Source organism: Balaenoptera physalus (assembly GCF_965194825.1).
Source record: "Balaenoptera physalus genome assembly, chromosome: 14".
In the NCBI taxonomy this organism is placed as follows: domain Eukaryota; kingdom Metazoa; phylum Chordata; class Mammalia; order Artiodactyla; family Balaenopteridae; genus Balaenoptera; species Balaenoptera physalus.
In genome coordinates this window covers 69,416,915-69,442,756 of record NC_138893.1, presented here as the reverse complement: position 1 = coordinate 69,442,756, position 25,842 = coordinate 69,416,915, and the positions used below count along the sequence as shown (strand labels likewise).

Genomic DNA, 25,842 nt, shown 5'->3' with positions numbered 1-25,842 from the left:
CTGAAGTATGTCCTGGGGCTTCTCCCAAAAGGTTTACATCCTCAGTTCTACTTAGCTATGCTCAGTTCATGCATCCTCGACCCTCCAAAACACCTGGCTAGCAGGCTCAGTTATCTCTATCATAAAGACTAGATAGCGTGATCCCAGAGGGCCCAGGTGGCTCTCCCAATGTCACACATCGGTGAGCGACAGGGCTGGAGCAGGAACCAGCACTGTTTGGGTCTGAGCTGGGAGCCATTTCCCATTTTCCAAGACCCATTCATAAGATTGTGTGTAATGGTGGGCAAGGACTTGATCAGCAGTGGGTGTCTCTTCCTTGTCCCCAGGGGACAGTGGGGGCCAGAGCCAAGGCTCAGAATGCTACCTGCTCACCTTCCCAACACAGATCCTGGCCACGTGGGGGGCACGGGGCTAGGGTCTGGGTCCGAGCTGGGGAAGTTAGCAGGCAGAGCTCAGGGTCACAGCTGTGCAGGTACTACTGTAACCATCTGTCTTCCCGGCAAGTCGAGCAGTCCCCGGATCAGGCTGGGTGAGGAAGAGCAGCCCAGCACGGGGAACCATTTCTCCCCCCAAACCCACGGTGTTCTAAGGGAAGCCTGGGATCTCTGTGTCCTGCTCTCTAGCTCAGCCTGCCCCGTGTGCTGGGAATTCTCTCTCCATGAAGTGGGGCTGTGGTTTGCATCAAACAAGATGCACTCCAGTGACCATTGACTGTCCAGTGAGGCAACTGATTCTTACATTTGCCCAGCCCTTTACACCTTCACCTTCAGCTCCCACCTCCACCTCACAACAGCCCCCAAGGAGGTGGGGCAGACCCTTTCAACTCATTTCACAGATGACGATGCTGAGGGTTCCCAAGGTCACAGGGATGGTGGGTTGCCAAGCAGAGATTCTGTACCAGGCCCCTGGATCCCAGCCCCAAGCTCACCCCACTGCACCTGCTGCTGCCTTGAAGAGCAGTGTTTCTGGGGTTTGGGGAAAGAAAGTGACGAATATGTGGCCAGGTGTTTCTTCCCATCCCTCGCTGGCCGGCTCCCACCCCTTGGGCAGTCCTGTCTGCTGTGCCCAGTACACAGAGAACCGAAGCTGGGGGGCAGGGTCCTACCTGCAGCAGTGGTGATGCCCAGGAGCCGACAGGTGTATTCCAGCCCCGTCCAGAACACCTGCAGTTTCATGGTGCAGGGTCCCAGAAAGGCAGACAGCAGAAGCTCTGGCCCGAGATGCTCCAGGTGGTCCGTGTGCAGCGGGAGGCTGCGGCTACCAGCTCCGGGCTCTTGCACCCTGGAACCCTGCCTTCCCAAACCAGTCCAGGTCACCTCAGCCTGGCCGAGGTGTGAATAGGGCTCACTTTCCCAGCTTGCCAGGTGCTCGGCTTAATCATTACCTTGGAAGAATGTCCCCACTGCTCCACGCAGCCAGGGCCTGGTCTGGAGCTGCTGCGGCCCCAGCGTGGCTGCCTGAGATCAGGCCGATTAGGGCTGGGCTGGAGGCAGCGTGGAGCTGGCAGTTAACTGTTTCTGGCTGGGAGGGGGGAGCCAGTCAAGGAGCCAGCCCAGGCCGTGCCCTACTGGGTAGCAGAAAGGCGCAGAGAAAGTCACATCTGGACCTGAAGGCTTCAGGGTCTGAGAGTCAGTGTCTGGAGGTGACGGTGTACATGCAGGTTTGTGTTCGTGTGTGTATGGGAGAGAGGGATGTGTCTTTAAATCACCAGCAGAAACAACTTTTGAAATGAGTTCCAAGCCTCTATTCTGCTGTATTTAGGTGGATTAGAAAGCTTCCAAGTCTGTGGCAGATTTGGACTCTGACCAGACATGCTTAGCTCAGGCCCATGCCACACACGGACCTTTCTTTATCTCTGACATGCATCCCTGACATGTGATGTGGGAAATTACTATAATCTTTGGGAGGTGAGTTGCTATGTCAATAATTAACTAGGTGACCTTGGGGAAACCCAAAGATATGCGTGAGCCTTAGTAACTTTTGCAGAAAACAAATGAGCGGATTTGGTTGGATTGGTGGTTCTCAAAGCATGTTCTGAGGGCTGCTCCAAGAAGCCTATCCTCTAAAATTGGACAATGGTGGGCTTTTACTAATTCTTACTTTACTAACTGGCACAAGGGATTGAATTATATCAAGTTTTAGTTTTCCTCCCAGGCATTTTTCTGGAACTTTTTATGCCTCTGCCCATATGGGGTAGACATCAAAAACAACCAAAGTAGGAGAAAAAAATTCCAAACTAAATTCTAATAATAGAAAACTCAGGCATAGTCCGTTTTGCTTTTTTCTTTGCTGAGCATGCGTAAGCCCTCATATAATAAATATTCTTTGCTGATTGATTTGATTAATCAATTTGATTGATTAATTTGATCAAGATTTCATAGCGTTCCATAAAGACTACTAATTTTCCCGCTTTGCATGAGTTTAAGAACTTCTGTGTTCACGTGATCTTTAAGATCAAGTTTAAAAATGTGTGATTTGACGTATGCGTTTATTTCTTTGGTTGGCTGACTGAGTTTAATAGCAGACTATGTTCATCAACTCCAAACTTCCCAATTTCGACAGGTCTTGACACTCACGCACCTCTCCCCCAGTGCTGGTACCTGAGTCTCTGTGGCACAGGCTGAATTGCACGGGTGGAGGTGCTGGGGGCTGGGGTCAGCAGCCTGTGGCTCACATCCTTCAGGCACCTGTTCTGCCCCACAGCACGCCTGGCTTCTTCCGTGCTGACAGCAGCTGACTATGCTGTAAACCTGGCCCCTCCATGCTCAGGAGACATGGTGCCCTTCCAGGCCTTCGTAGGCGGGGTCTGTTCAGCTCACTGGCCCTGGTTACAGCCTCCCCTTCCTAGCAACTTTGGTTTAGGAATGAGCATGTAACCCAATTCGGGTCAAAGAGCCTGGAAGGGGCAGGTACTGCTGTGCTGCTGGGAAAGTGTCCCTGACTTTTAACGCGCGGCCCGAGGACGGGCTGCACTCTCTCCCTTTGGATATGCCTGTGTCGGGGTGGGCCGTTATCTGGTGTTGAGGGGATGAGGTGAAGGGCATAACCAGCAGTACTGGGCACCGGATGTCCTTACGGAGCTGGCTAAATTCACCTGTTCCTTGCTGGTAAGCCGGTTGACGTAGGTTCCATTTCTCTCCACAGCCTTTTTCTTGGGAAGCTCTTTTTTTGTGCACTGGGCTTAGGTTGGGAGAGACTGAGAGCTACGGGGGCTGAGCATTAGGAATATTCTTCCATCCCTGAGGGTCCCCTTGCTTCACCGGGGTTGCACCCTAAGAGGGATGGAAGAGGAGGGGCTGTAGGGCCTGTCATAAGGGTACAATGTGGAGGAACCCCAGAGAGGGCCCTTTTTCAAGAAACTGCAAAGAAGACTCTGGCAGAGTTTATGACCCCTCTTACTACGATTCAGTGATCTGTGAAGCTCCACGGGGAAAGGAGAAATCTGGTTGGGCCCGATTAGACCTCTCAGAATTCAGAGAAAATATTGCCAGGAGCCAGGGGCCAGAGACCTTAAAATAGAAGCTGGCTGAGAAGGCAGAGAAGCTCCCAGACATCCAAGTCTGACCTTGCAGTCGCAAACGGGTCCAGAGGAAAAAGAGAAGGGGCGTTTCCTGGGGAAATTGGGGGACTGCCCGGGCAGCTTGTGAAAGGCTGAGAAGGGGACAGGACAGAAGGAAGGACTGAGCACTGTGCAGGGCTGAGGAACCTGCATAAAGAGTGTGGAAAAGTACTCTGAATAACAAAAAGGGAGTCTCAGATTACAGAGGCCTAAGAAGCAAAGTGCTAGGGACCCCACTGCTCCAGACAATGGTGTGACCTGGATCTCATACATAGAAAGCATTGTTTCAATTGTTATTGCATCCTGCGGAGTCCAAGCTTGCACTAGTGGCTGGAAGTTATGGGGGGAAGCTTTCAGCTCCAAGTAGGGGAAAGTGTTCTAGCCATCATTCCCCCATTGGTAGGATGAACTGTTGCAGGAGATAATAAGCTCCTTGGAGCCCACATGAACACTTGGTGGGGGGAAGTGACATGATGGGCAGTTCTCAAGCACTGATTGGATGATTCACACCTGGAAGTCTGTGATTCTAGATGATTATGATTCCTTAAAGAATCCAGACAAGGACTGTGAGATGTGCCAGGGATGTCACCTAGAATTCAAAGGAAGAGAGCTGGGGTTTCCTACGTTGCCTGGTTCCTCTTTCGCCCACCTGCCTGTGGGCCCTGGATGCCCAGCCTGGGAAGAGAAGCAGTGTGGTGATTGGCGGGGATGGATTCCAAACTCACTTCTGCCATTAACAGCTGTGTGGCCTGGGACGTTCCTTACTCTCTTTTAGTCTCAACTTCCTTATCTGTAAAATGGGTCTACTAGCTGTCTTACTGGGTCAGAAGTGCCATGTCAAAAGTACCTGTCCAGAGCAGATGCCAGTAAATGGGAGCTAATACACAAGTGAACAAACTGACTGCACTGTGGCCCCCCCTGTGCAGGATTCCACCCACTGAACCAACGACACCCCAAACTGGGGCACAGCCTGGCCTCAACATCATAGAGAACCAGGGTAAAACGAGTAGCTGCTCTTTGAGATGACAGGGCTCATCCAGAGCTTTATTTACTATATTGTTTTGTTTCATGCTACAGCAACCAGAGCCCCTGTGTGTTGCAGCCATAGGAAGGTAGGTTGACTCAAGAAACTTACAATAATCCAAGCCCTGACTCCAGGGCTGTGAAAACTAGTGATGATGTCAGTGATGATTGTCATAGCTAGGTGCTGTGCTAAATGCTATATACACAACCTTATTCTTATTATTATTCGCATTTTACAGGCGAGGAAACTGAGTCATGTTTGGTTAAGTGCATTTGCTCAAGCTCACACAGAACAGAAATGAGGAGATTTTGAGTCCAGTGGTCTCAGCTTGGCCCCCTCTATTGCCCCCTCTGGTTTTACAGTTGCCTCTGTCACAAAGCTGCCCCAAGAGAGGACACCATCCCAGTACCCTTGGGCAGATCATTCAGAAAGGCTTTGGGTGGAAGCTTGGTGTTGATTTCCTCACTGCTCCTGGATCCCAGGAGGCAGAGGTGGGCTTGGTGAAGCTCTCCACCTTGTTCTCCCAATGGTGGTCCATGGGAATGAATGCTTCCAGTGGTGGGCTGCAGCTCTCCCTGGGTCTTGTCTAGAGCTTCTGTGTATTGCTATAAGTGGATACTTCACAGATACTCCTCACTATGTGGGATAGCCAAAAATTGTGCACAATTAATAGCAGCAAAAAAATTCCAGATGCTTGGGATGGCTCTGGGGAGCATAAGTCAGGAAAAGATGAGATGTGGGTGTATACGAATCTTCACCTGTTGGGGGTGAGGAAGCTTCAGCAAAATAGTAGGAAGCTCACGGGCATAGCTCACGCAAGTGCCTGGCACTGGAGACAAATCCCGGGATCTGGTCTAAGCCTTTGACCTCTTCAGATGCCCTGTCACCTCACCCCTCATTTCAGTGTCTGCGGAAGAAAATAGACCCTCAGACCTGCACCCCCAAAACCCCTTGCATTCCTCTTAACTGCATCCTCCCCCTCACTTGTCCTTTCCTTCCGATGGAGGCTCCAGGGTTAGTCCTCACACTTGTGCTTTCAATCGCTGTCCTTGTATGTCTCCTGAGCCCTTGGACCCATGTCTTCCACTTTTGCCTCCGCCTTTCCCATCTACTCATCTACAGCTAAGAGCAAAGCTATCCTGCAAGACGCTGCTTTCCCCTGCAAGACACATGCAGTCTTTCCTCCCTTCACCACCTAGACTTTTGAAAGTGCTCTAAATTTACCACTCCCTCCCGTTGTTTCGTTTTCTGTTCAGTTGTTCACCTACTAAAACGTGGCTTCTACCCAGGTACATGTCACTGCAACTATGCTGGCCTGGCAGCTGACCACCAGACCCAGTGGCTTAATTGTTGTGCTCATTCAACTCCACCTCTTGGATTTTTTTAGCATTTGCCACTGTTAACTCTTCCTTCCTTCTGGACAACCCCCCTATGACATTAGCCTTTGGCAATCATCCTACGTGCATTAGGGCTTGCGTTCTTTCCTTTTCCTATGTGTCCTCCTTCTTTGCTGTTTCCCTGGTGGTGATCTGTGGTTGGCAGCCTCCAAATGGTTCCAGCGATCTCCCCTCCTGGTATTCACACCTTTGTGTGGTGTTCTCCCGCATTGGGAGGGTTGGTCTGTGTGACTGAATATGAAAGAAGTGGTAGTATGTCAGCCTGATGTTAGGTTATAAGAGACATTACCTTGGCCACTTTCTCTATCTCAGGGGAAACCAGTTGCCATGTCTTGAGGAGCCCTACTGAGAAGCCACATATTGGGGAAATGATACCTCCTGCCAACAGCAGCAACGTGAGTGAGCTTGAAAGCAGACCCCCTGCCCCAGTTGAACCTTCAGATGTCAGGCCCCGGCTGGCAGCTGGACTATAACCTTATCAGGATCCTGAGCCAGACACCCCACCCCCACCCCCGCCCCCACCTGAGCTTGTTGTTTCAAGTTGCTAAGTTTTAGGGTAATCTGTTACTCATCAAGAGTTAACTAATACATGCTTTGGAACCCTCTTTTCTCTCATCCACTCTCCACTCTCTCTAATTGCCTGGCTTGAGTGTTACCAGAATGAGAATAATTCCCACGTAGGCCCTCTGGCCCAAACCTCTTTTCCTTAGCTGTGGAGCTAAATTTCCACCTGTATTTTGGTCAACTATACATCAAACTCATTATGTCCCAAGTTGAACTTAGTATTTCCACTCCATTCTTTTCCTTTTTCCTCAGTTTTACATCCTGGATACTAGCCTCATTATTAGTCTAGTCACCAAAGCTAAACACATTAAAATCAGTTTCCCTCTTTCCCCAGTTCTTCTAATTCTGCACTATAATTGCTCCTCATCTGCCTCCTCTTGTCTGTTGTTCCTAGTCCTCTTTGAGCTTAGCCCTCATTATTTCTTGCTCAGCTAACGGCCACAGCCTGGTCTTCCAGCCTCCATCCTATGCCTGAATTGTTGGTGGAGATTGCAGATCTTCACAAGTTACAACTTTGCTTAATACCTTCAGAGATTTCCCACTGCCTAAAGAATAAATTCTGAACTCCTCAGTCCAGGATCCCAGGCCTTCTGTAAGCTGCCCCACGCCATTTCTCCAATCTTTGCCCCCTCCCTTCTTCTCTTTCTCCAGACTGTCTGGGGTCTCAGCCTCAGCCCCACCAGACACGTTCATGCTGCCTTTCCTCATGTTGTTCTCTCTGTAATATCTTGTTTCCTTTTGCAATAGTCTCTCCTCCTCATCACCATTACACTCATCATTGAAAGTCCAGGTGAGTAGCACCTCCTTGAATTGTTTTTGATCTCCAGAGTCAATTACTTCTCCTCCCAGGCCCCCAGGACCGGTCACATTGTGTTTGAATTATTCCCTAATTCTTAGTGCTGCCCTCTCCCACCAGCTGACAAGACCTGTGGACTCAGGGATGGTAGATGCTTGAATGAATGAAGGACACTTGTTCAAGGGGATCCTTTATTTATATTTTAGTTCTTTAGGATCAATTTAGCCAAAAAAGCAGGAAGTAGGCAAAGCCACATACCCAACAGTGTGAGGTTGTGCAGTTGATACATTTCAGGTAAACTCATCTTTGCCCCTCATCTCTCCCTCCTTCTCTGGGTTTGGTGCAATCTGTGTTTGCTCCCTTACAGTGCAGGGGTGTACCCAGAATCTGTGCACAGCTTGCGTGCAGGGTTGTGTTAATGATTTTCTTGCAAGTCTTGAGCTCCCAGGGAGATAGAGCTGCCCAGGGTCCACCAGGCGTTGCTTGTGCAAGGTGGGGTGAGATATCTGCTCTGAAATGGGGTGGAGAGGGGCTACCCAAGCTGCATGGGTCTGTCCCCGCTGCAGCTCAGATAAGGGCTTTGGCAGCTGTCATTTTGACACCCTGGTTCTGGCAGAGGGATGGTACAGTGGTCTTCAGGCCAGGTTACCTGGGGGTGAATTCCAACTTGCCTCTAAGATCAGTGTGAGCTTGGTTAGGTCATGCTTCCTGGGTGTTGGTTTTTCTGTGTTTATAATGAAGCAGTTGGACTCTTCAGATCCTTCTGAGTCACTGAGGCTGAGGTCTTTATAGCCTAAAGTCCATTTCAATGAAGACATCTTGAAAGAGAGGAGGGATAATTTAAACCACAAAATCAGAATGTTCAGAATGTTCAGAATCCCTCACAGTGTGAGGGATTGCTATTCCTGGTGGGGGTCTGACACAGGCACCACCTGCTTTGCTGAGTAAGCCTCATCAGACATGGTCAGATGGCCCTGCCAGTGCAGCTTGGGCTTCTGGGACCATCCGTCAAGACACAGATTTATGGGGTGCGGCTGTGGAAGGTTTTAAACATTCCATGGGCTTGGCCTTCTTGATGATCACAGATTTCTGGAAATTGGTCTCTGACATCAGTCTTCCCAGGGGACACAGTGAGACTAAATACCAGTCCAGGTTTGTAGCATTTAGGAGGTTAAATGCCCAGTGTTCCCGGGAGTGGGCCCCAATGTGCAGCGGAAACAATATTTTAGTCAAGGGCGTAGAGTCGCTTTGGACAGGGTCTCCCTCTGCTGTTGCTGTGAGGAATGGGTTTTCCTCATCAATCAGAGCCACAAGGGAGGCTCAGGAGAAAGAACACAGGCTCCTTCATCAGGGTCCTGGTTGTGCTCTCCCAGAAAACCACACCCACCCTGAAATGGAAGTGCTGGAGTGAAATTAGGAGGGGGAAGCTACAATTTCCGTTCCGTGTCAGTGCTTTTAATGATTGTGTCTCTGAACATTCTGATTTTGTGGTTTAAATTATAAAAAGATGTTCAAGGCTCTGTCAGGAAAAATGAGAATTCTGTTCGTAAGTCAACCAAAGTCATTTGTAACTTCCCATAAGTACTAAATCATGTTTTATTCATTTGTTTCTGTTCAGTCACCCAACATCACCCAATTGGTCATCCACATACCAAAAAAATATATTTTCTGATATAACTAAAAAAGAGTTTATTTTTGAAAACACAGGGGCTTGCAGGTGAATGTGGCTCTTTAGTGGTAGACATTTGGCTCCCCTCTGCCCCCATCAAAGTGCAGCATGAGAACTCTAAAAAGTGTTCACTCCAAGGACACAAGGTAAGAGCAGAGAGGAGGATTCAAGTGAAGGATGGAGGCATGGCAACTGAGTTTTCAGAACATGGGAAGTTTCGAGCTACTTGCCTGCAGTAGGTTTTCCTGTCAGCAGTGTGCCTTTCACCCTGCAAATCCCTGAGGGGCTCAGCGCCCAAGGACACCAAGAACTAAAGAGCAAGGGTCAGGTGCGGGGCTAAAAATGAGTGGATAGTTGAAAGTCAGTAAATAGGGACTTCCCTGGTGGCACAGTGGTTAAGAATCCGCCTACCAATGCACCGGACACGGGTTCGAGCCCTGGTCCGGGAAGATCCCACATGCCACGGAGCAACTAAGCCTGTGCACCGCAACTACTGAACCTGCGCTCTAGAGCCTACGAGCCACAACTACTGAGCCTGCGCACCTAGAGATCGTGCTCTGCAACAAGAGAAGCTGCCTCAGTGAGAAGCCCGCACACCGCAAAGAAGAGTAACCCCCTCTGGCCGCAACCAGAGAAAGCTCGCGCGCAGCAACAAAGACCCAATGCACCCACGTCATCTGGGGACCCCATCCCTCCTCTCTGCCCTGCCCTTCTCCTGCATCCTCAGCCAATGGAAACCAGAGGCTTATTCTCCAGATGAACTGAATGGTAGCAGTGTGTCAGGCCTTGGAAGGCTAGGCAAAGCAGAGGACAGAAGACAAGTATTAAAGTCAGACTTGTGCTGAATTGTGGGCTTTTCAGACTTTTTCTCCTCCCCGACTCTAGAATAGCAGCAGGCAGATCTATATCCCCAGGCAGGCAGCTGGAGGACTCTTTCTGGAGAGTATGAATAGCCCCAGGGAAGACCTGGACCCTAACTTATGAGGAACCAAAATTCCAATGACCTTCTGGTGAAACCCACAAGTCCTTGAAATCTCCACAGAACACGTCCAATTACTGTTGCAGTACCTTGTCCTAGGTATAAGGACAGCGCAGGGCCATGAGATATTTGAGGAAGGTGCCTACGTGACAGAGAGGGCCTAAAACAAACAGAAAAAGAGGGCTCAGAGAGAAGGTGCAGGCAATGTAGGAAGCATAGAAAACTTAAAACGAATAAACCCTCTTATTACCATCTTGAGAGATACGTGGGAATATGTTACATCTATAAAACAAGGACAGAACACAATGAAAAAATAACCAGAGCACAAAACTTTTGAAAAGAAAAACAAACAGAACCCAAACAAAATAAAGCAAACAAAACAAAAATGATAGAATGGTTGGACGCTAAAATCAAGCCGAACAAAAGACAAAGAAAGAGAAATAGAAGGGAAAGGCTGAGGTTCATCTACTGACCTATAGGAGTTCCAGACAGACAGAGCAAGGGGAAAAAAAGTATTGAAGATGTAGCACAAGAGAGTTTCTCAGAAATGAAGAAAACAAGTATCCAGAATGATTATATTTTAGGAAGATGGGAGGAGAGGCAGTGAGGAGGATGTCACAAGTTCATGCCTACAGCTGATCAGTCAAAAACTGCAACATGAATATTACCAAATATATGAAAGTGAATATCAGAAGAATTTGCCAGAAGAGTTGACATTTGTCTTTGGGGAGTGGAACTGGGGAGAGGAATTAGAGAAACAGATAGTTGTTTGTTATTGTTGCTTTATTAAGACACTGATTATTTCTTGACATATTAAGCTTGGTTACTTTTTTATTACTTAGACAAAAATAAAAGTGTATTTTGAAAAAAGAAACAAGGATAAAAATTAAGGAAGTACCTCCCTCCAGATGCTAATATATTAGAGAAAATCCTTCGAGTTATATAGTTGTGCATATAGGGAAAAACATACTACCACAACAGGATTATAAAATGCATGCTGCTAAATAAATGATTTTTTAGGCTAAAAATATACTGGAATTGTACACCTGCCAACAAAAATATATAGAATGCCTATATATGGAAGGCCCACTGCTAGGTGGTACAGAGAGAATTAAGTTGTATATAGTTAAAAACTATTGTATAAAAGCTGCATGAACTTAGTTCTATGGGAGAGAAACTACAGGGCTGAGCCCATCCAGGGAGGCTCCTTAGAAGTGGCTTCCAGGAAGCACTTGAAGCCACAGATGTGGAGACTTCAGTGATGGAGAGGACAAAGTGCCCCAGACGATGCCAGCCCCATGCCATCCACAGCTATTGAAGCACGTGTATGAGACTTGCTGGGCCAAATCAGTCATGGTTGTAGCCCATGTAGAGGCCAAGGGACAGGAAACTCCTTGCTTGGTTACAGGGGGCTCTGTCCTGTCCCTGGCTGGGAAGGAGAGTGGGTGGGGTCAGGCCCCTTCCTCATCTCGGTGATGACATTCACCATGTGCCTCACCACACTAGACCCACATCCCGTTTTCCTTGCTGGGACGTTTCCATCAATTGTCACACTGTGAGCTGCGTAATGGTGAGCCGAGCTGTCTTGAGCATGGCGAGGTCCCATCACTGGAGGTTTCCAGGGAGAGGCTGCATTAGGGCAGTGGGGATGCCAACATAATCTTCCACTTGGGATCAAGTCCCACATTCTGACTGCTTCCTTTGTCAGCTCCTTACCTATCTGTTTTCAACTTTAAAAGCTAGCCTCACTTTTCCTCTGTTTGCTTTTCCTGTGATACCTCACCCCTCTGTTCCTTCCACCTACAGTTTCTACCTGTATAATTCCCACCTGTTTTACCTGGTCCAAAAGACTTCCTTGGAATGGGGTTCTGGAAACTTTGAGGCAGAGAAGACTGCACCAGGGCACACACACTGGACAGAAGCAGCACACAGGGATGTAAAACCACAAAGTTCTGAGGCTGCAATGGGAGCCCAATTATTGAGTACATGTGGGGAACCCAGGTACATGGTTCTCCTTACTGAACCGAGTGGGAGCCATTGTCATAACTAAATCACATGCGATAAGTGTTAGTTCCAGTTATTGTTTCCATCCCTTCTGTAAAAATTCCTATTGCTGTTGTAATAAATTCCCACACATTTAATGTCTTAAAATGACACAAATTTATTACCTCATAGTATTGGAGGTCAGAAGCCCCATACAGGTCTCACTGTGCTAAAATCAAAGTGTTGTCAGGGCTGGGTTCTTTCTGGGGGCTCTGTGGGAAGATCTGTTTCCTTGCTCATTCAGGCTGTTGGCAGAGCTCAGTTCCTTGTGGCTGTAGGACTGACAGCCCCATTTCCTTGCTGGCTGTCAGCTGAGGGCTGTTCCCAGCTTCTAGAAGGCACTCACATTCCTTAGTTTCTGGCCCCCTTTCTCCATCTTCGAAGCTGTCAAATGTGGTCCAGTCCCTCTCACCTTTGAATCTCTTCTTCTTTTGTCTCATTTCTCTCCCAGATGGGAAAATGCCTCCACTGCTATTGTACTGGGTGTACCTGGTTAACTCTGGCTAGTATCCCTAACTTAAGGTCAGCTCATTAGCAACTAAATTCCATCTGCAACCTTACTTCCCTTTTTCTATGTAACATAACACTCACAGGTCCCAGGGATTGGGACATGGGCATAGTAGGGGACCATTACTCTGCCTGCTACACTGTCCATCCTTCCACTGCATACTCTGACTTCTACAGAAGGTTGGGGAGGGGAACCAAAGCACAAGAAGTTGGGATATTTTATTTAGCCTTTCAGAGAATCCTTAGAGGAAAACTGCAATTGCGAGAAAGGTAGAAAGCTGCAGCCTATGGACCAGTGTTTCTCAAAGGATGCTCTCCGGACCAGCAGCACAGCATCACCTGTTAGAGATGCAAATCCTGCCCCCCACCACCCCAACCCTGCCACCCGACTGAATTAGAAACTCTAGGGGTGGGGCCCAGCAATCTGGGGTTTAACAAGCCCACGGGTGACTCTGATGAGACCCCCGGCCCCAGATCAGCCATCCTTCCCTGCCTCACTGTGCTCTTGGGCTGGACCGTCTCTGTGTTGTGCTTAGGTTTCTTAGGCTGCCAGTGCTTCCCAGTCACTGGGGCCTCCCTGGAAGACTGGGAACTTGATCTCCTCAGAAGTCAGGCTGCTAATACTTTGCAAAGGTAACATAACCCAGAAAATCTACCAGAAGGAACTGAAAGGCCTCTGGCAGGGTCTTCTGGGAAGCCAGCTGGTCTCACAGTTCACACAGGGATGAGGGAAGTCAGGATGCAGGAGAAGAGCCTCAGAGGCGGTTCCAGTGCAGGACACAGGCCAACCCGAGCTCTGCAGCACCGGCTGCAGGGTTCTCTGTGTGGGAGGGTGTTTGAGGAGCAGGTGAAACCAGAGATTTTGACACTGGAGAATGAGGTGGGCAGAACCCTATGGGGTTAAACATCCAGAGGATGGGGTCCTTGGACTTTTCTGAGAAATCCAGACTCCCTTTCCCTAAGTGTCACCTAAGACGTTGGGTCTTTTTCTTGACTGCACAGAGGAATCAACTTGGGGAGCTTTTACACATCCTAATGCCTGGGCCGCACCTCAGGCCAATTCAATCAGAACGTCTGTGGGGGGATGGGGGTGATGGGGGCGTTGGACTCAGGCTCAGTACCCTTTTTTAAAGCTCCTCAGGTAACTTTATTGTGCTGGTGATGTTCAGAACCGCTGGTCTAACAGTGGCTCTCAATCCTGACTGCACATCAGAATCAACTGGGAAACAACAACAGCAAAGAGCAGGCGGCCTCAGTGCCCTAAACCAGCTCCTGAGGAGATCAGCCTGGGCCTTGTAGGTGTTAGAGCTCAGACAGGGTTGGAGGCCGGGGTCTAATGGGCACGGGGCTGCTTCTGCTGGCAGTGTGTGGTCTGAGGTTCAGCTCCACCCTCCATCTATGGGGTGGGGGGGGGTCTCACCTTTTAATTTCAAGGCGTGAAGCTCCCGGCCCAGCCTGGGCACATGGCAGTGCTCAGTGGATATTCCTTTGTCTCTGTTAAACTGGCTCTTATTTTTGTCCAGCAAGGAAACATGTAGCAGAAGAAAGGCCCTCCAATATGAGACCTGGGAAGGATCCCCAAACACAGGGAACTCATGGAGCAGAGGTGTAGCTGCTACTCAGGACGGCTGTGGGCCTCCCCAGGGGGGGTCACTCCATCTCTCCGGTCCCAGGAGCTTGGGGTGTGTGTGTGTGCTTCTAGGAAGATGGCCCTGTCTTCTTCCAAGGAAGTTTCTCCTGCCTCACAGGAGGAGTTTCAGTTTCTAGTCGCTTTATGATCAGTGTTTGGCTTTTCTCCTTTTGAGCCTGCCATATGAAATACATCATTATGAAATACATCATTATGAAATACATAGTACATAATGATGTATTTCATATTTGCACTGAAGGGGGTCTCATGTCTGAACCCACCCATTGGCATGTCAACGTTTTGTTCTTGCTAAAAGAATCAGCTGGGACTCAAATGTCAGTTAAAAAAAAAAAAACAAAACCGATTTGTCAGCAATGATCTCAAAGTCTCCCATTTGAGGAAGGATAGGTGCCGCCCTTAATAGATGTTGGTGGGCGTGTCGGGGTCAAGGGGCTGGCCTGGGAGTGACAGGCTTGGGGCTGCTTACTGCATGGAAACCCTGGACCTCGATGATCTCATCTGTATGATGAGGTGAGAAGTCCAAGGATCATCAACATCCCCCTGGCTCTGATACTCTGAGACTGTGAAATGAGGTGAAATCTTGCTGAGTGGGAAGACGACCTGTAGCCAAGGACACGGACGTCTTTCCCCCAGTCTCTGCCTAGCTTTCGCTGAAGTGCCGGGAAGTGCTCCTCGCTGGGAGTTCAAGACCTCGCTGTGTGTAACTCTTACCCAGGAAAGCATCTTCTTGCTTTTTTTTTCAGACCATGGAACGTCAGCGCATGAATGAGCTGGGATTTATATCTGTAGGCTTGGCTGCTCTTTGGAGCTTGCTTGGATTTTGAGATATAAATTACACCTGTGAGTGTGTCCTGCTCCAGGACCTGTGTTATTAATTGTTTGAGGTTGAGGATCACAGAGGATCAGATCTGGGGGACCAGGTGAGTCTGGCCAGGGACTGTTTAAAGGCTCTATATTTCCCCTGTTCTTTACCCACTCACACTGGTTCCAGTTGTTTTGAAAAAGAGCAATGGCTCATAGATATGAGTGTGAAGCCTGGGTGAGTTGCCCTTGGCCTTGCCTTCCTCCTGGGCACAGGGTTTAGCATGCACAGGAGTAGCAGGGTGATGGGGGAGGAGAGGGCTAGGACTGGCTTTTAACATCCTAGGTCTGAAAGTGACACAATACCAAGCTCTCTATACAGGCTGCCAGTCCCCTGACACTTCTTTTTCCATGGAAAGAAGCATAGAGACAGTTATACATTTGGGAGTACCTTTGACAATGCCTTAAATTGCCCATAAGGTACAGAGTGCGGAGGCTGGTGTATACAACCCTGGACAAAAATGTGTACTATGAATAGTGCACAGAGCAATGCAGGCATGTCATGAACATATAGGCAGGAAACATTCTGACAATAATTATTGTGATTATATAAAAGAGAGCAAAAGACTGCTTCACACCCACTTGAATGACTATTACTAAAAAAAAGGAGAATAATAGGTGTGGCCAGGATGTGGAGAAATTGGAACCCTTGTGCACTGCTGGTGGGAATGAAAAATGGTGCAGTCATTTTGGAAAACAGCAGTCCCTCAGAAAGCTAAACACAGAATTACTGTAAGATCCAGTGATTCCTCTTGTAGGTGAAGCTAAGTGAAATGTTAGACACGAAAGGACAAATTCTGTATGATTCCACTTTTATGAGGTCCTAGAACAGGCAAATTCATAGAGACAGAGAGTAAAATAGACGTTTCCAGGGGCTGGGGGCAGGAGGAGTGTGGAATTATTGTTTAGTGGGTATAGTTTCTGTTGGGATGATGAAAAAGTTCTGGGGATGGATTGGATGGTGGTGATGGTGGCATAACATTGTGAATGTACTAAATGCCACTTAAAAATGTTTAAAATGGTAAATTTTATGTGTATGGACCACAATAAAAAGGGCAAAAGCGCCAGTGGTTGAATTTGCCTCACTCACCCTCCCTCCAGGGTTGGGGTGGACTCCATCACGTCCCACCTGTGCTTCACCACGGTCCTGTTGGGGGGACATCAGTCCCATTTTATGGGTGAGTAAAGAGGGCGCAAGGAATTTGCCCAAGGTCTGTTATTCTCCTTTAGTTTCTCCCTAACACATACATACGTATTCTCATTTGCATCCACTAGCATATGCATCCTCTCAGGGCAGGGACTTTGTGGGGTCCCTCACCCCAGTATTCCCAGTGCCTGGAACAGTGCCTGGCACACAAGAGACGTTTATAACAAATGAAGACGCAAACTATACTCTTTGAGCTGGTGGGGGGCAGGCACAGAACATGTGCCCCTCTTCCTTCTGGCTCTGCCACCCTGTATTCGGCCTGGATGGGCGAGTGGGGACCCCATAAATGTGAAGCCTTTCATGCTCCAAACCAGGATAAATGGCCTCAGGAGAGCCGCCCCCTGAGCACTGGCACTCTTTCGGTGGCTGCAGGGCCTCCCCCTTGGAGTCACCCGTTTCTAAGTGGCTGGATTCTTCCTAGCCTGCTGCCCCGCCCTGCCTTGACCCTGCCCCAGCACACCTCGGTGTCTGGACAGATGTGGCCTCTTCTCTTACTTTGCTCCCGCTGGACCCAGACTCTTCTGCCTCTCGGTCCTGGGCCCGAGTGGAAGCTCGCCCTGTCCCTCTCAGGGTAGCTGAGAGCCAGAGCCCGGGCACATTTGGGCAGGAGGTGAAAGCTGGCTCCAGGCTAACCTTCGGGCGCCTCGCAGTGGCTTTCTTCTCCCTTGGTGCTTCCTCCCCACCCTTGGAGCTCCCTGGGGCTGACGCCTTACCTTCACTTTCACCCCTGTGTCCAGCACAAGGGCCTGTCCTGTCAAAGCTGATGGCAGATCAAGTTGCCCCCTGCTGACAGGGCAACCGCTGCCGCTAACAGACCCCTGTCCCAGCCCTGGTTTTGGGATGTGTCAGGGTTGTGGAGCTGGCCTGGGAGTGACAGGTTTGGGGTCTGCTTACCTCCTAATGATCTCATCTGCTCAATGAGGTGAGAGGGTCTGAGGGTCACAAACATTCTTCCAGCTCTGACGCTCAGATCATAAAACAAGGTGAAAACATGCTGAGCAGGGGAGATGATCTGTTAGCAAAGGACACAGACACCTTTCCTCCAATCTCTGCTTGGATGACACCCTATGTTCAGGGTCACGGGGTACCACCCATTACTTTGATTTCAACACGGCTCAAAGAGACTCATCTTTTCTCGATCCTGGTCCTCAGTTTAATCTCCTTCTATGACATCACTATCTACCCATCACTCAGATTCAGAACCTCAGAGCAGACTTTGCTTCTAGTTTTCCTTCAGCCCTTCCCAGGTCAGCAGAAGCCCTGCTGTTCCCACTTCCTGGCGTTGCCCTCATCTGCCTCCTCTTTATCACCCCTGTGTCTGTGGCCGACCCCAGGGCTGCCTGCTTATCCTCTGATGCGTGCCATCGACTGCCAACTGACCTCCCCGTCTCTCACCCCTCCACCTGCCGCTCCAGATGCCACACTACAGCCAGGGCGTCGTTCAGAGATATGGACTAAACCATACCACTTTCCAGTGTAAAGGTCAACAGTTCCTGCAGGTACACAGGGCTCTGGGACAATAGCATGCTGGCTGGTAAATGTTTAACAACAGCCGTGCAGGACGAGAGCCCTTATTTGTAGCAAAATTCAATGTATGTACACCAGGTAGGTGAATGTCATGGGAATGTGGTTAATAGGTACTCCAAACTGCTGAGCTCAACTTCAATATTAGATTTGTAAATGGTGCCTACGTACATCCCCATAACCCCTGTGGGTGGTATGACCTCTTACTTCCTAATTAAAATGATCCCTTTATCATTCCTCTCTCAGCGCTAACTCTGTCTTGTTTTTTAAATCTAGTTCACTCTATACCAGCAATTTTCATTATTTCCCAGGGGTGGAGATGTTTCCATGGTGATGCTGGGAATGGTTCAGGTACCCTCAACTCTGACCTACCTAAGGGACTTGTTGGTGGGAGACTTTATCCTGGGATCAATGGGTCGGACGCAGGAGTTGTAACCTCTACTTCTATCTCTTCCCCACACTTCAGTGCAAAAGAAAGTTGCAGAAAGCAGAAGTGAGGTGAGTGGAGAAGGACCTCATGTGGCTTTTTACCCCCTAATAAACCACTTCACCAAATGCTTATATGATTGTTCTGATCAGCATGGCAGCACGCCAGAAGTTCTCACAGAGAGAGAGAGAGAGAGAGAGAGAGAGAGAGAGAGAGAGAGGAGAGCAAGAACATCAATGCGCCATCTCTCTGCTTCCCTTAGAACACAGCTTCTGAGTGAGGGGCTGCATTTGTTGTCTCTTTGGTGTGTGGCATGAGGAGAAAGCTATCCCACACCTACCACTGTTGATTTGTAGAAATTGTATAGTTATATGGTTAATATAGTCAATGCATGTTGACAAACTGGATACTTTGGTGCCAAAGATTGGCTTTTCTGAGTCATCCATAGCCGACCTTGGTATTTAGCAATTTAGTATAGTTAAGAATTTATAGAGCGCCTGTGGTGTGCCTGCCCCTGGGGATGCAGAGATGAATGACATTCCTTGTTATGTCCCAGGAGTTTCTGGTTTGGAAGCTCAGAACTGGGGGAGGCAGGCAAGAATCCTGATTCAGGGAATGCATTTCATAGACACTGCCTCTGTAGGCAAGTTTAGATGTCCACGACTGCATGGGAACCCTTCCTTAGCAAGTCCCTGGCAATGAATTGAGGGTTGGGTTGTAGAATTAGACATGGACTCCACTTTGTCCTTTATAGCCCAGGGCCCCCTCTGCCCACCGAGAGACAGATCTCCATTCAGTTCCTAGGTCCATGATCCTCAAGGAGAGAGCTTTAAAAGGTTTTTGAAAATCGAGGCACAACCAATATACAGTACCATGGAAGATTTTAATCTTTCAGTTTGGAGAATTTTGATAATCATATATATCTATGTAACTATCACTCAAAACAAAGGCTAGAACATTTTCAATCTCCAAGCGAGCTCCCTGTACCCCCCTCCAATCAACCACCCAACCACTGTGTTCTTACTTTTGTGTGTTAAAGATTAGTTTTGACTATTCTAGATTTAATATAAATGGAATCATAAGGTATGTATCCTTTGTGTCTGGCTTCTTAAAAATTTAAGATTCTTCCATTTGGGTTTTTATATCTGTTTTTATTATACCATAATTCATTTACCCATTCATCTGTTATTTCCAGGTTTTAACTGACTATTATGAAGAAAGGTGCTATGAACATTCAAGTACAGTTCTCTTTTGTAGACACAGGTATTTATTTCTTGTGGTAAATACCCATGAGTAGAATTGCTGAGTCATAGGGTAGATGTATGTTTACCTTTATAGAAACTAACAAACAATTCTCTTTAGTGGCAATTTACACTTACAGTTGTGGTGGAGAACTCTGGCTGGGTCTGATTTTAGCCAGATGTGAAATAGAATGTCATCATGGAGAGTTTTAACTCACCCTTTTATTTATTTATTTATTTATTAGTTTTGGCTGTGTTGGGTCTTCGTTGCTGTGTGTGGGCTTTCTCTAGTTGCAGCGAGCGGGGGCTACTCTTTGTTGCGGTGCGTGGGCTTCTCACTGTGGTGGTTTCTCTTATTGCAGAGCACGGGCTCTAGAGCACACGGGCTTCAGTAGATGTGGCGCGTGGGCTCAGTAGTTGTGGCTCGTGGGCTCTAGAGCGCAGGCTCAGTAGTTGTGGCGCATGGGCTTAGTTGCTCCGCAGCATGTGGGATCTTCCTGGACCAGGGCTTGAACCCGTGTCTCCTGCATTGGCAGGCGGATTCTTAACCACTGCGCCACCAGGGAAACCCTTAACTCACACTTGTTTGGCATTTTCACACTATCCTCCTGATGCTCACAGCCTACCCTACCTTCAGGTTTGAGGATATCTTGTTTACAGACCAAGAACCCAATGCTCATAGAGAGTGAGTACCTTGTCCAGTCAGCCAGGTGATACCTGGCACCTCTGGCATTCCAGCCCGGCTCTGGCTGTGTGGTATAATCAAAAATAGACTTTTGATCTTTGTCCCTGGGTCCTGACACAGAGCTCCTAAAACCTTAGGAATTTCTTGAGCGTTTTTTATTATTCATAACAAGCCCCTTTCAACCACACCAGAATTTATGCTAATGAGTTGACCACACCAGAATTTATGCTAATGAGTTGACCACACCAGAATTTATGCTAATGAGTTGACCACACCAGAATTTATGCTAATGAGTTGATTCTTGGCAGCCCCTACAGAGCTTCAGGATGGGGGTTGGTTGCCACGGGAACCAACCACTTGATTAGAAGGTTACAACTTTCAGCTTCACCTTCTGACCTTTGAGTAGGGTAGAGGGTCTGGGGATTGACTTCAATCACCAATGGCCATGATTTAATCCATCATACATCATAAAATTGTACTTGTAAGTAGAGTTGACTCCTTCTAGCAAATTATAAACCTGAGGAGGTCGTGGGAACCCTGAATTTGTAGTCAGCCAGGCAGAAGGGTAGGTCTGGGGACTTCGTTTGCAACTGGTATCTAAAGTGGGGACAGTCTTGTGGGACTGAGCCCTTAATCTGTGGGATCTGCATCGGCTCTGGGTAGTTAGTGTCAGAATTGAATTGAACTGTTGGACCCTCAGTTAGTATCAATGAATCAGAGACCTGGTGTTGGAACGATGTATGTGACCTCAGTTAAAACCATGCAGGCTGACTCTTAGCTGCCCCCTCCTACTGCCCCTCTGTTTTCTTTGGGCACATAGTACTAGGTTGCCCTTTAAACAGTGGGACCTGCGGGTGTTAGAACTGAAGAGTGACGAGAGCCCTCCTCTGAGCCATGTGAATGTGCTGATGCTTGTGTTAAAACAGCAGAATCATGACGTGAGCAGACATCTCCAGGGATTTGCCAGATACAATTTACCAAGCTTCTCAGGACAGACAGTTACCAAGACTGAATTCCAGAATGTGTCACAGAGATAAGGAGGGGAAGCAGACAACATAAATTGCCAACTGTGAGTTGACAGAGATGACATGGAGAAGAAGTCTTATAAGAATACTTTAATGGAAATAGAAATGTCATCAGTGAACAAGACTAAATGACAATGGAGTCGTATTTAGGGACATTTTATGAGTTTTATTAAGTTTTGTGCATTTTAAAATGCTAATAACGGGAAAAGAGGGATAAGATTTTTGTCTCTCATTATTATTTATACATAATAAAAATATCCATTAACGTTGTTGGGACTATTTGCTAGTTTTTTGTTTTTTTGTTTTTTTTTTTTAAAGATTTATTTTATTGATTGATGATTGATTGCTATGTTGGGTCTTCGTTTCTGTGCTAGGGCTTTCTCTAGTTACGGCAAGCGGGGGCCACTCTTCATCGCGGTGCGCGGGCCTCTCACTATCGCAGCCTCTCTTGTTGCGGAGAACAGGCTCCAGACGTGCAGGCTCAGCAGTTGTGGCTCACGGGTCCAGTTGCTCCGCAGCATGTGGGATCCTCCCAGACCAGGGCGCGAACCCGTGTTCCCTGCATTAGCAGGCAGATTCCCAACCACTGCGCCACCAGGGAAGCCCTATTTGCTAGTTTTATCTTTTTCAGAAGTGATGTTTTCCCAGAGTGTCTAAGACTTCTTCTCTCATACTGAGTTGTTGAACCTGGAGTACATTGCAGTTTAGACTCTGAAGCTGACTTTATCACGAGGATATCTGGGTACTGACACTAAGCTGTGAAGACAACCCTTCCCATTACCTGTGCATGAAAGCCGCTGGGGAACTCCTGATGCCTTGAGACTACACAGTTGCGTGAGCACATACTGTGGAGAACCACGCAATGCAGAAATTTCAGTTCCATGCGTTTTTGCAGGAGGTGGCCTCGCACATCATCTCTTTTCACCACTCGTTAGGAGAGGAGAAGCTCAGTTCTGGAGAGGTGAAACACTTGCTTAAGTCCAGCTGGTCACTGGCAGGGGTGGGAGGAGAATGCCATCTCCTTGGACTTTCGCTGCTGTGTGGGATGCAGTTTGTGGGGCAATGCCTTGCCTTTAGAGAGAAAGGAAAGAAAGAGAGAGTGATGTCTTAGGAAAATAAAAGCTCCAATCTATTGAGCATTTACCATGTGTCAGGACTCTGTCAATGCTTTTCGCATCCACAACCCTAAGGAGAGAAGACTGAGCCTGGGAAAGGCGAAGTGAGCTCTCCAAGGTCAGAGGTCAAGCGAGTGGGCATCTGCCATGTGATCTGTCTGTACAGCAGCCCAGGGTTGTAAATGCTGCCCTCCCCCTGGTTCAGAGTCTCACTTATCCTCATTGTCCAGATGATGACATGACTTGGGTCTTCCCGGCCTCAGTATTCCAGAATCCGTTGTCAGCTCATTTTTAGGCTGGTCCCTGATCACCCAAGGACCACTTGCCAGTTGTCCTTGTGGAGGAAGGTCAGGCTCACCCTGAATCATGCACCTTTATTTTCTCGGGTTTTTGCTGAAGCTCTGAAAAGGGGATGGGACACACGGAACACGACTGTTCCAGGGTGACCGTGTTCAAGCCCACCTTTTACGCACCTCCAGCATCGGCAGCCTCCTCTTGGTCTGTCCATGGCTCTGTTTTCCAGTGGCTGAAGGAACACGTGCCGTCTGTTTTGACGCATGTTCTGTGTCTTCCCAGAGCCCCCGTGCCACGCGCAGGCCTGGGAACTGCGTAGTCCCCCAGACACAGAGAAGTCTTCCAGCCGCAGGCAGACAGCCTAGGAAGGGAACATCCCTGGCCCAGCAATGAGCCCTTCTAGTTCCTGGAGCCAGGAATCAGAGCAAACCTGCTTTTAACAAGGCTTTCCTGGCCTTGGCTTTAAATCTGCAATCTGGGGAGAGAAAGAGTTGGATCCACAAGGACTTGGAGGCCAGAGCAAGTATTTGGTGAGGCTTTCACATTTCACACGTGCTCCTTTTGCACGAGCCCCACCTTCCATCTAACACCCTGACCAGGAGCCTGGGGGTGGGCTCATCTTCCACACCCAATTGTTTCCTTGCCTTCTTTAGCACTTTGATCCATCCCCTTCTCAGCACACTCACTGCTCCTGCCTCAGCTTAGGCACTAATCATTTCTCACCTCGATGACTGAAATGGCCTCAGATAGGGTCCCCTGTGGCCTGTATTCCCTGCTCCCTCTTGTCCTGGGTGTCTTGCCCTCTTTACTCATGCAGCGAGAGTTCTTAGGTTGGAAGCAACAAGGACCTATTCTAGTAACTTAAACAGAAGAGGATACATTGGAAGGATGCAAGCTTGTCCAGGGGTTGGAAGGGAGGGCTGGTAGGCCAGGCCTGGAGCAGGCAGATAGATGTCCAGGGTCTCACTGGAGAGAACAAACCCACCTCCCCTGACTTTACTTTTGCAAATCAAATGTCCACTACAGTTGCCAACTTTCAGATAGTGTCTTGGGGAGGGAGCAGAGTCTGGCTGAGGACATGACTTCCCAGGGCCCTGAGTGAAGGATTTGGGAGTAAGGGAATGAGGTGATGGGCAGTGTCTTTGGGAGTAAAATGAAATCAAAGCTCAGAGGGCCATGCAAACCATTCATCAACTGGAAGAAGTGAGGCAGGGAGAGAGAGGGAGGGAGGAAGGAAGGGTAGGAAGGAGGGAGAGAGAGGAGACAAAGAAGGCAAAAAGATTAATGCGAAAGGAAGGAAAGAAGGGAGTAGAGTGGAGAAAAGACGAGCTCTGAAATTTGAGACAGTGGTTAGAACCCAGGAAGCCTGGCCAGGCATCAGGAGGTTTGAAGCAGAGGGTGGGAGGTGGCCCCAGGGGAAATTCTTTGAGCTGCAGGGAGGGGCCTCTGGAGCACTGGGTGGGGGATTTGAGGCCTCGGGTGTGGATAAGAAGAGATTCTCTAAGGACACCCACCCAGAGCCACGCTGGGCACTAGGGGAGCAGGAGGAGTGAGTCACAGGCCTGTCCTCAGCGCCCACAGGGTGGCAGGGACCCCAAGACCAGCCAAGAGATTCGAGAGCAACCGAGGACAGGACAGGATGCAAAGAGCTAAGTCTGTTGAGCCCTACATTGTTCTCGGTCCTCTGCAAGGTGGGCATCCCCAAACCTCCTCACAGGTGAGGACGAGCAGACCCAGAGAGCTCGAGAGCCTTCCTCAACACCCACAGCTAGACAGCAGCACCACTGGGGGCTGGGCGCAGGGGCGTCTGCTCCCGCCAGCACTGTGCTTTCCTCCACACTACGTGTGCAGCCTCTGAACGACGCTGATCCGGATCTGAGGCTCAGGGAGGCCGAGGCAGGAGGTGGAGAGCGCAGCTTCGCGGGTAAGGGGGCGTTTGTGCTGGGCAGCGGTGCACTGCATCGAGGCAGCCGTCCCCTCCCCGGCCCAGGTGCACCCGGCTCCTTCTCAGAAACCCCTTCTCTGCAGGTGGGTGTGCAGCAAGGAAGTGGTGGGGGCGTCCTTACCTCCCCCAAGCTGGCCTTTCAGTGTCACCAGGCTGCTCCCTCCCAGGTTTCAGCACATTGCCCAGCCGTTGATTGCTCCAGGGCCTGCAGGAATGGGTCCCATGACCTGGCTGTTTTCTCAACCCAGGGCGGTCACAAGGGGTTGTTTTGTTTTCCGCTGCGCTATTAACTCAAACCGTGCTGTGTGGCATCTCATTTTGGCTTTCAAGCACCTGTTTTATCCCACCCCCCAGGCTTGCCTCCATTGTCATACCTTTCAATATGCCATCTGGAAGTCCTATAACCATTCTGAAAGACAAGGGACCTTGTTCTTTGGAATTCTCTGCTCCTTTCCTAATTAGGAGTCAGTGGATTGAACATAAGCGAGCCCTTAGATCTATTGGAAATGCCAAGTTCAGATGATTCTGAATTTTCACTTAGATATTTTCTCGGTCTTGGCCCAGCCTTACAAATAAATAAACATTTGAACGTTACCCAGTTACTTTGTTTGATATGGTTGGATAGAAGACCTGTCTCTCACAATTGATAATTCAGGCCTCAGTGTGGCTTCGGTGAATTCTTTGATTTGACTATGGCTCTGATTAATCAGAGAATTGTATGCTTTCTTCCTTTTGGAAAGATCCTTCCCACGGCCCAACTTTACATGTGTGAATGTAAAAATGAAACTGGACTTGGTGACACAGAGCATCGTCACTCCCACAGCTGGTGAGGGACGTTTCTCCTGGGGTCTCCGCTCCACGCAGGAAGGAGAGCTGCAGCTCTGGGGACTAGAGCCAGGAGTAGTGACCCTCATGGTCATACACTCACTGGGGTGGCAATTTGAGCAAAGCATTTGCACTCAGAAGATGACCATGAACTGCAGTGGGTGGAGCTAGGACCCCATATTGGCGGGGTGGGGGACACAGAGGGACCCTGCTGGCCTGGGGGCTGGAGGTTGTCTCTGACCCTGCGGGGCTGTGTGTTCCACCAGCCCGTACTGTGGCAGCATCGCCACAGACACAGAGGTCATCGCTTGTATTTTATGATCGCTCACATTTTGTCCATGGGACCCCCAGTGTGTGGAGTAAGTTCTGCCTGGCTGATTCTCCTGCTCTTGTTTTCTATATCTGCTTACTTTAAGGGAGTGAGAAGAACTGGCCACAAACAGTGGGTGCGTTTCAAGCGCCATCCTGGGCGGGCGGGAGGACAGGCCACTTTCACACAGGTGC

At 48.9% G+C, this 25,842-nt stretch overlaps 2 protein-coding genes across 6 annotated transcripts in view; one reads left to right on the top strand and one right to left on the bottom strand.

Annotated features, from left to right (window-relative positions):
* TMEM72 (transmembrane protein 72) overlaps positions 1-1,358 on the bottom strand; it is a 24,241-nt gene extending 22,883 nt beyond the window's left edge. For 2 of the 5 annotated variants that reach the window (XM_082423927.1, XM_082423928.1), the window contains exon 1: positions 1,106-1,350. Coding sequence is in view for 1 of the 5 variants with exons in the window: in XM_082423926.1 (XP_082280052.1) it covers positions 1,106-1,175 (70 nt within the window). In the remaining 4 variants the exon portion in view is untranslated. Of the gene's footprint in view, positions 1-1,105 lie in introns of all 5 variants that reach the window. The other 3 variants (XM_082423925.1, XM_082423926.1, XM_082423929.1) reach the window with 3 other exon arrangements.
* LOC309642376 (uncharacterized protein) lies at positions 1,179-25,842 on the top strand. Its single transcript, XM_082423956.1, has 5 exons — positions 1,179-1,660; positions 18,093-18,132; positions 18,248-18,279; positions 19,404-19,471; positions 21,791-25,842. The coding sequence occupies exons 1-5, from the start codon at positions 1,394-1,396 to the stop codon at positions 21,834-21,836; spliced, it is 453 nt and encodes a 150-aa protein (XP_082280082.1). The 5' UTR covers positions 1,179-1,393; the 3' UTR covers positions 21,837-25,842.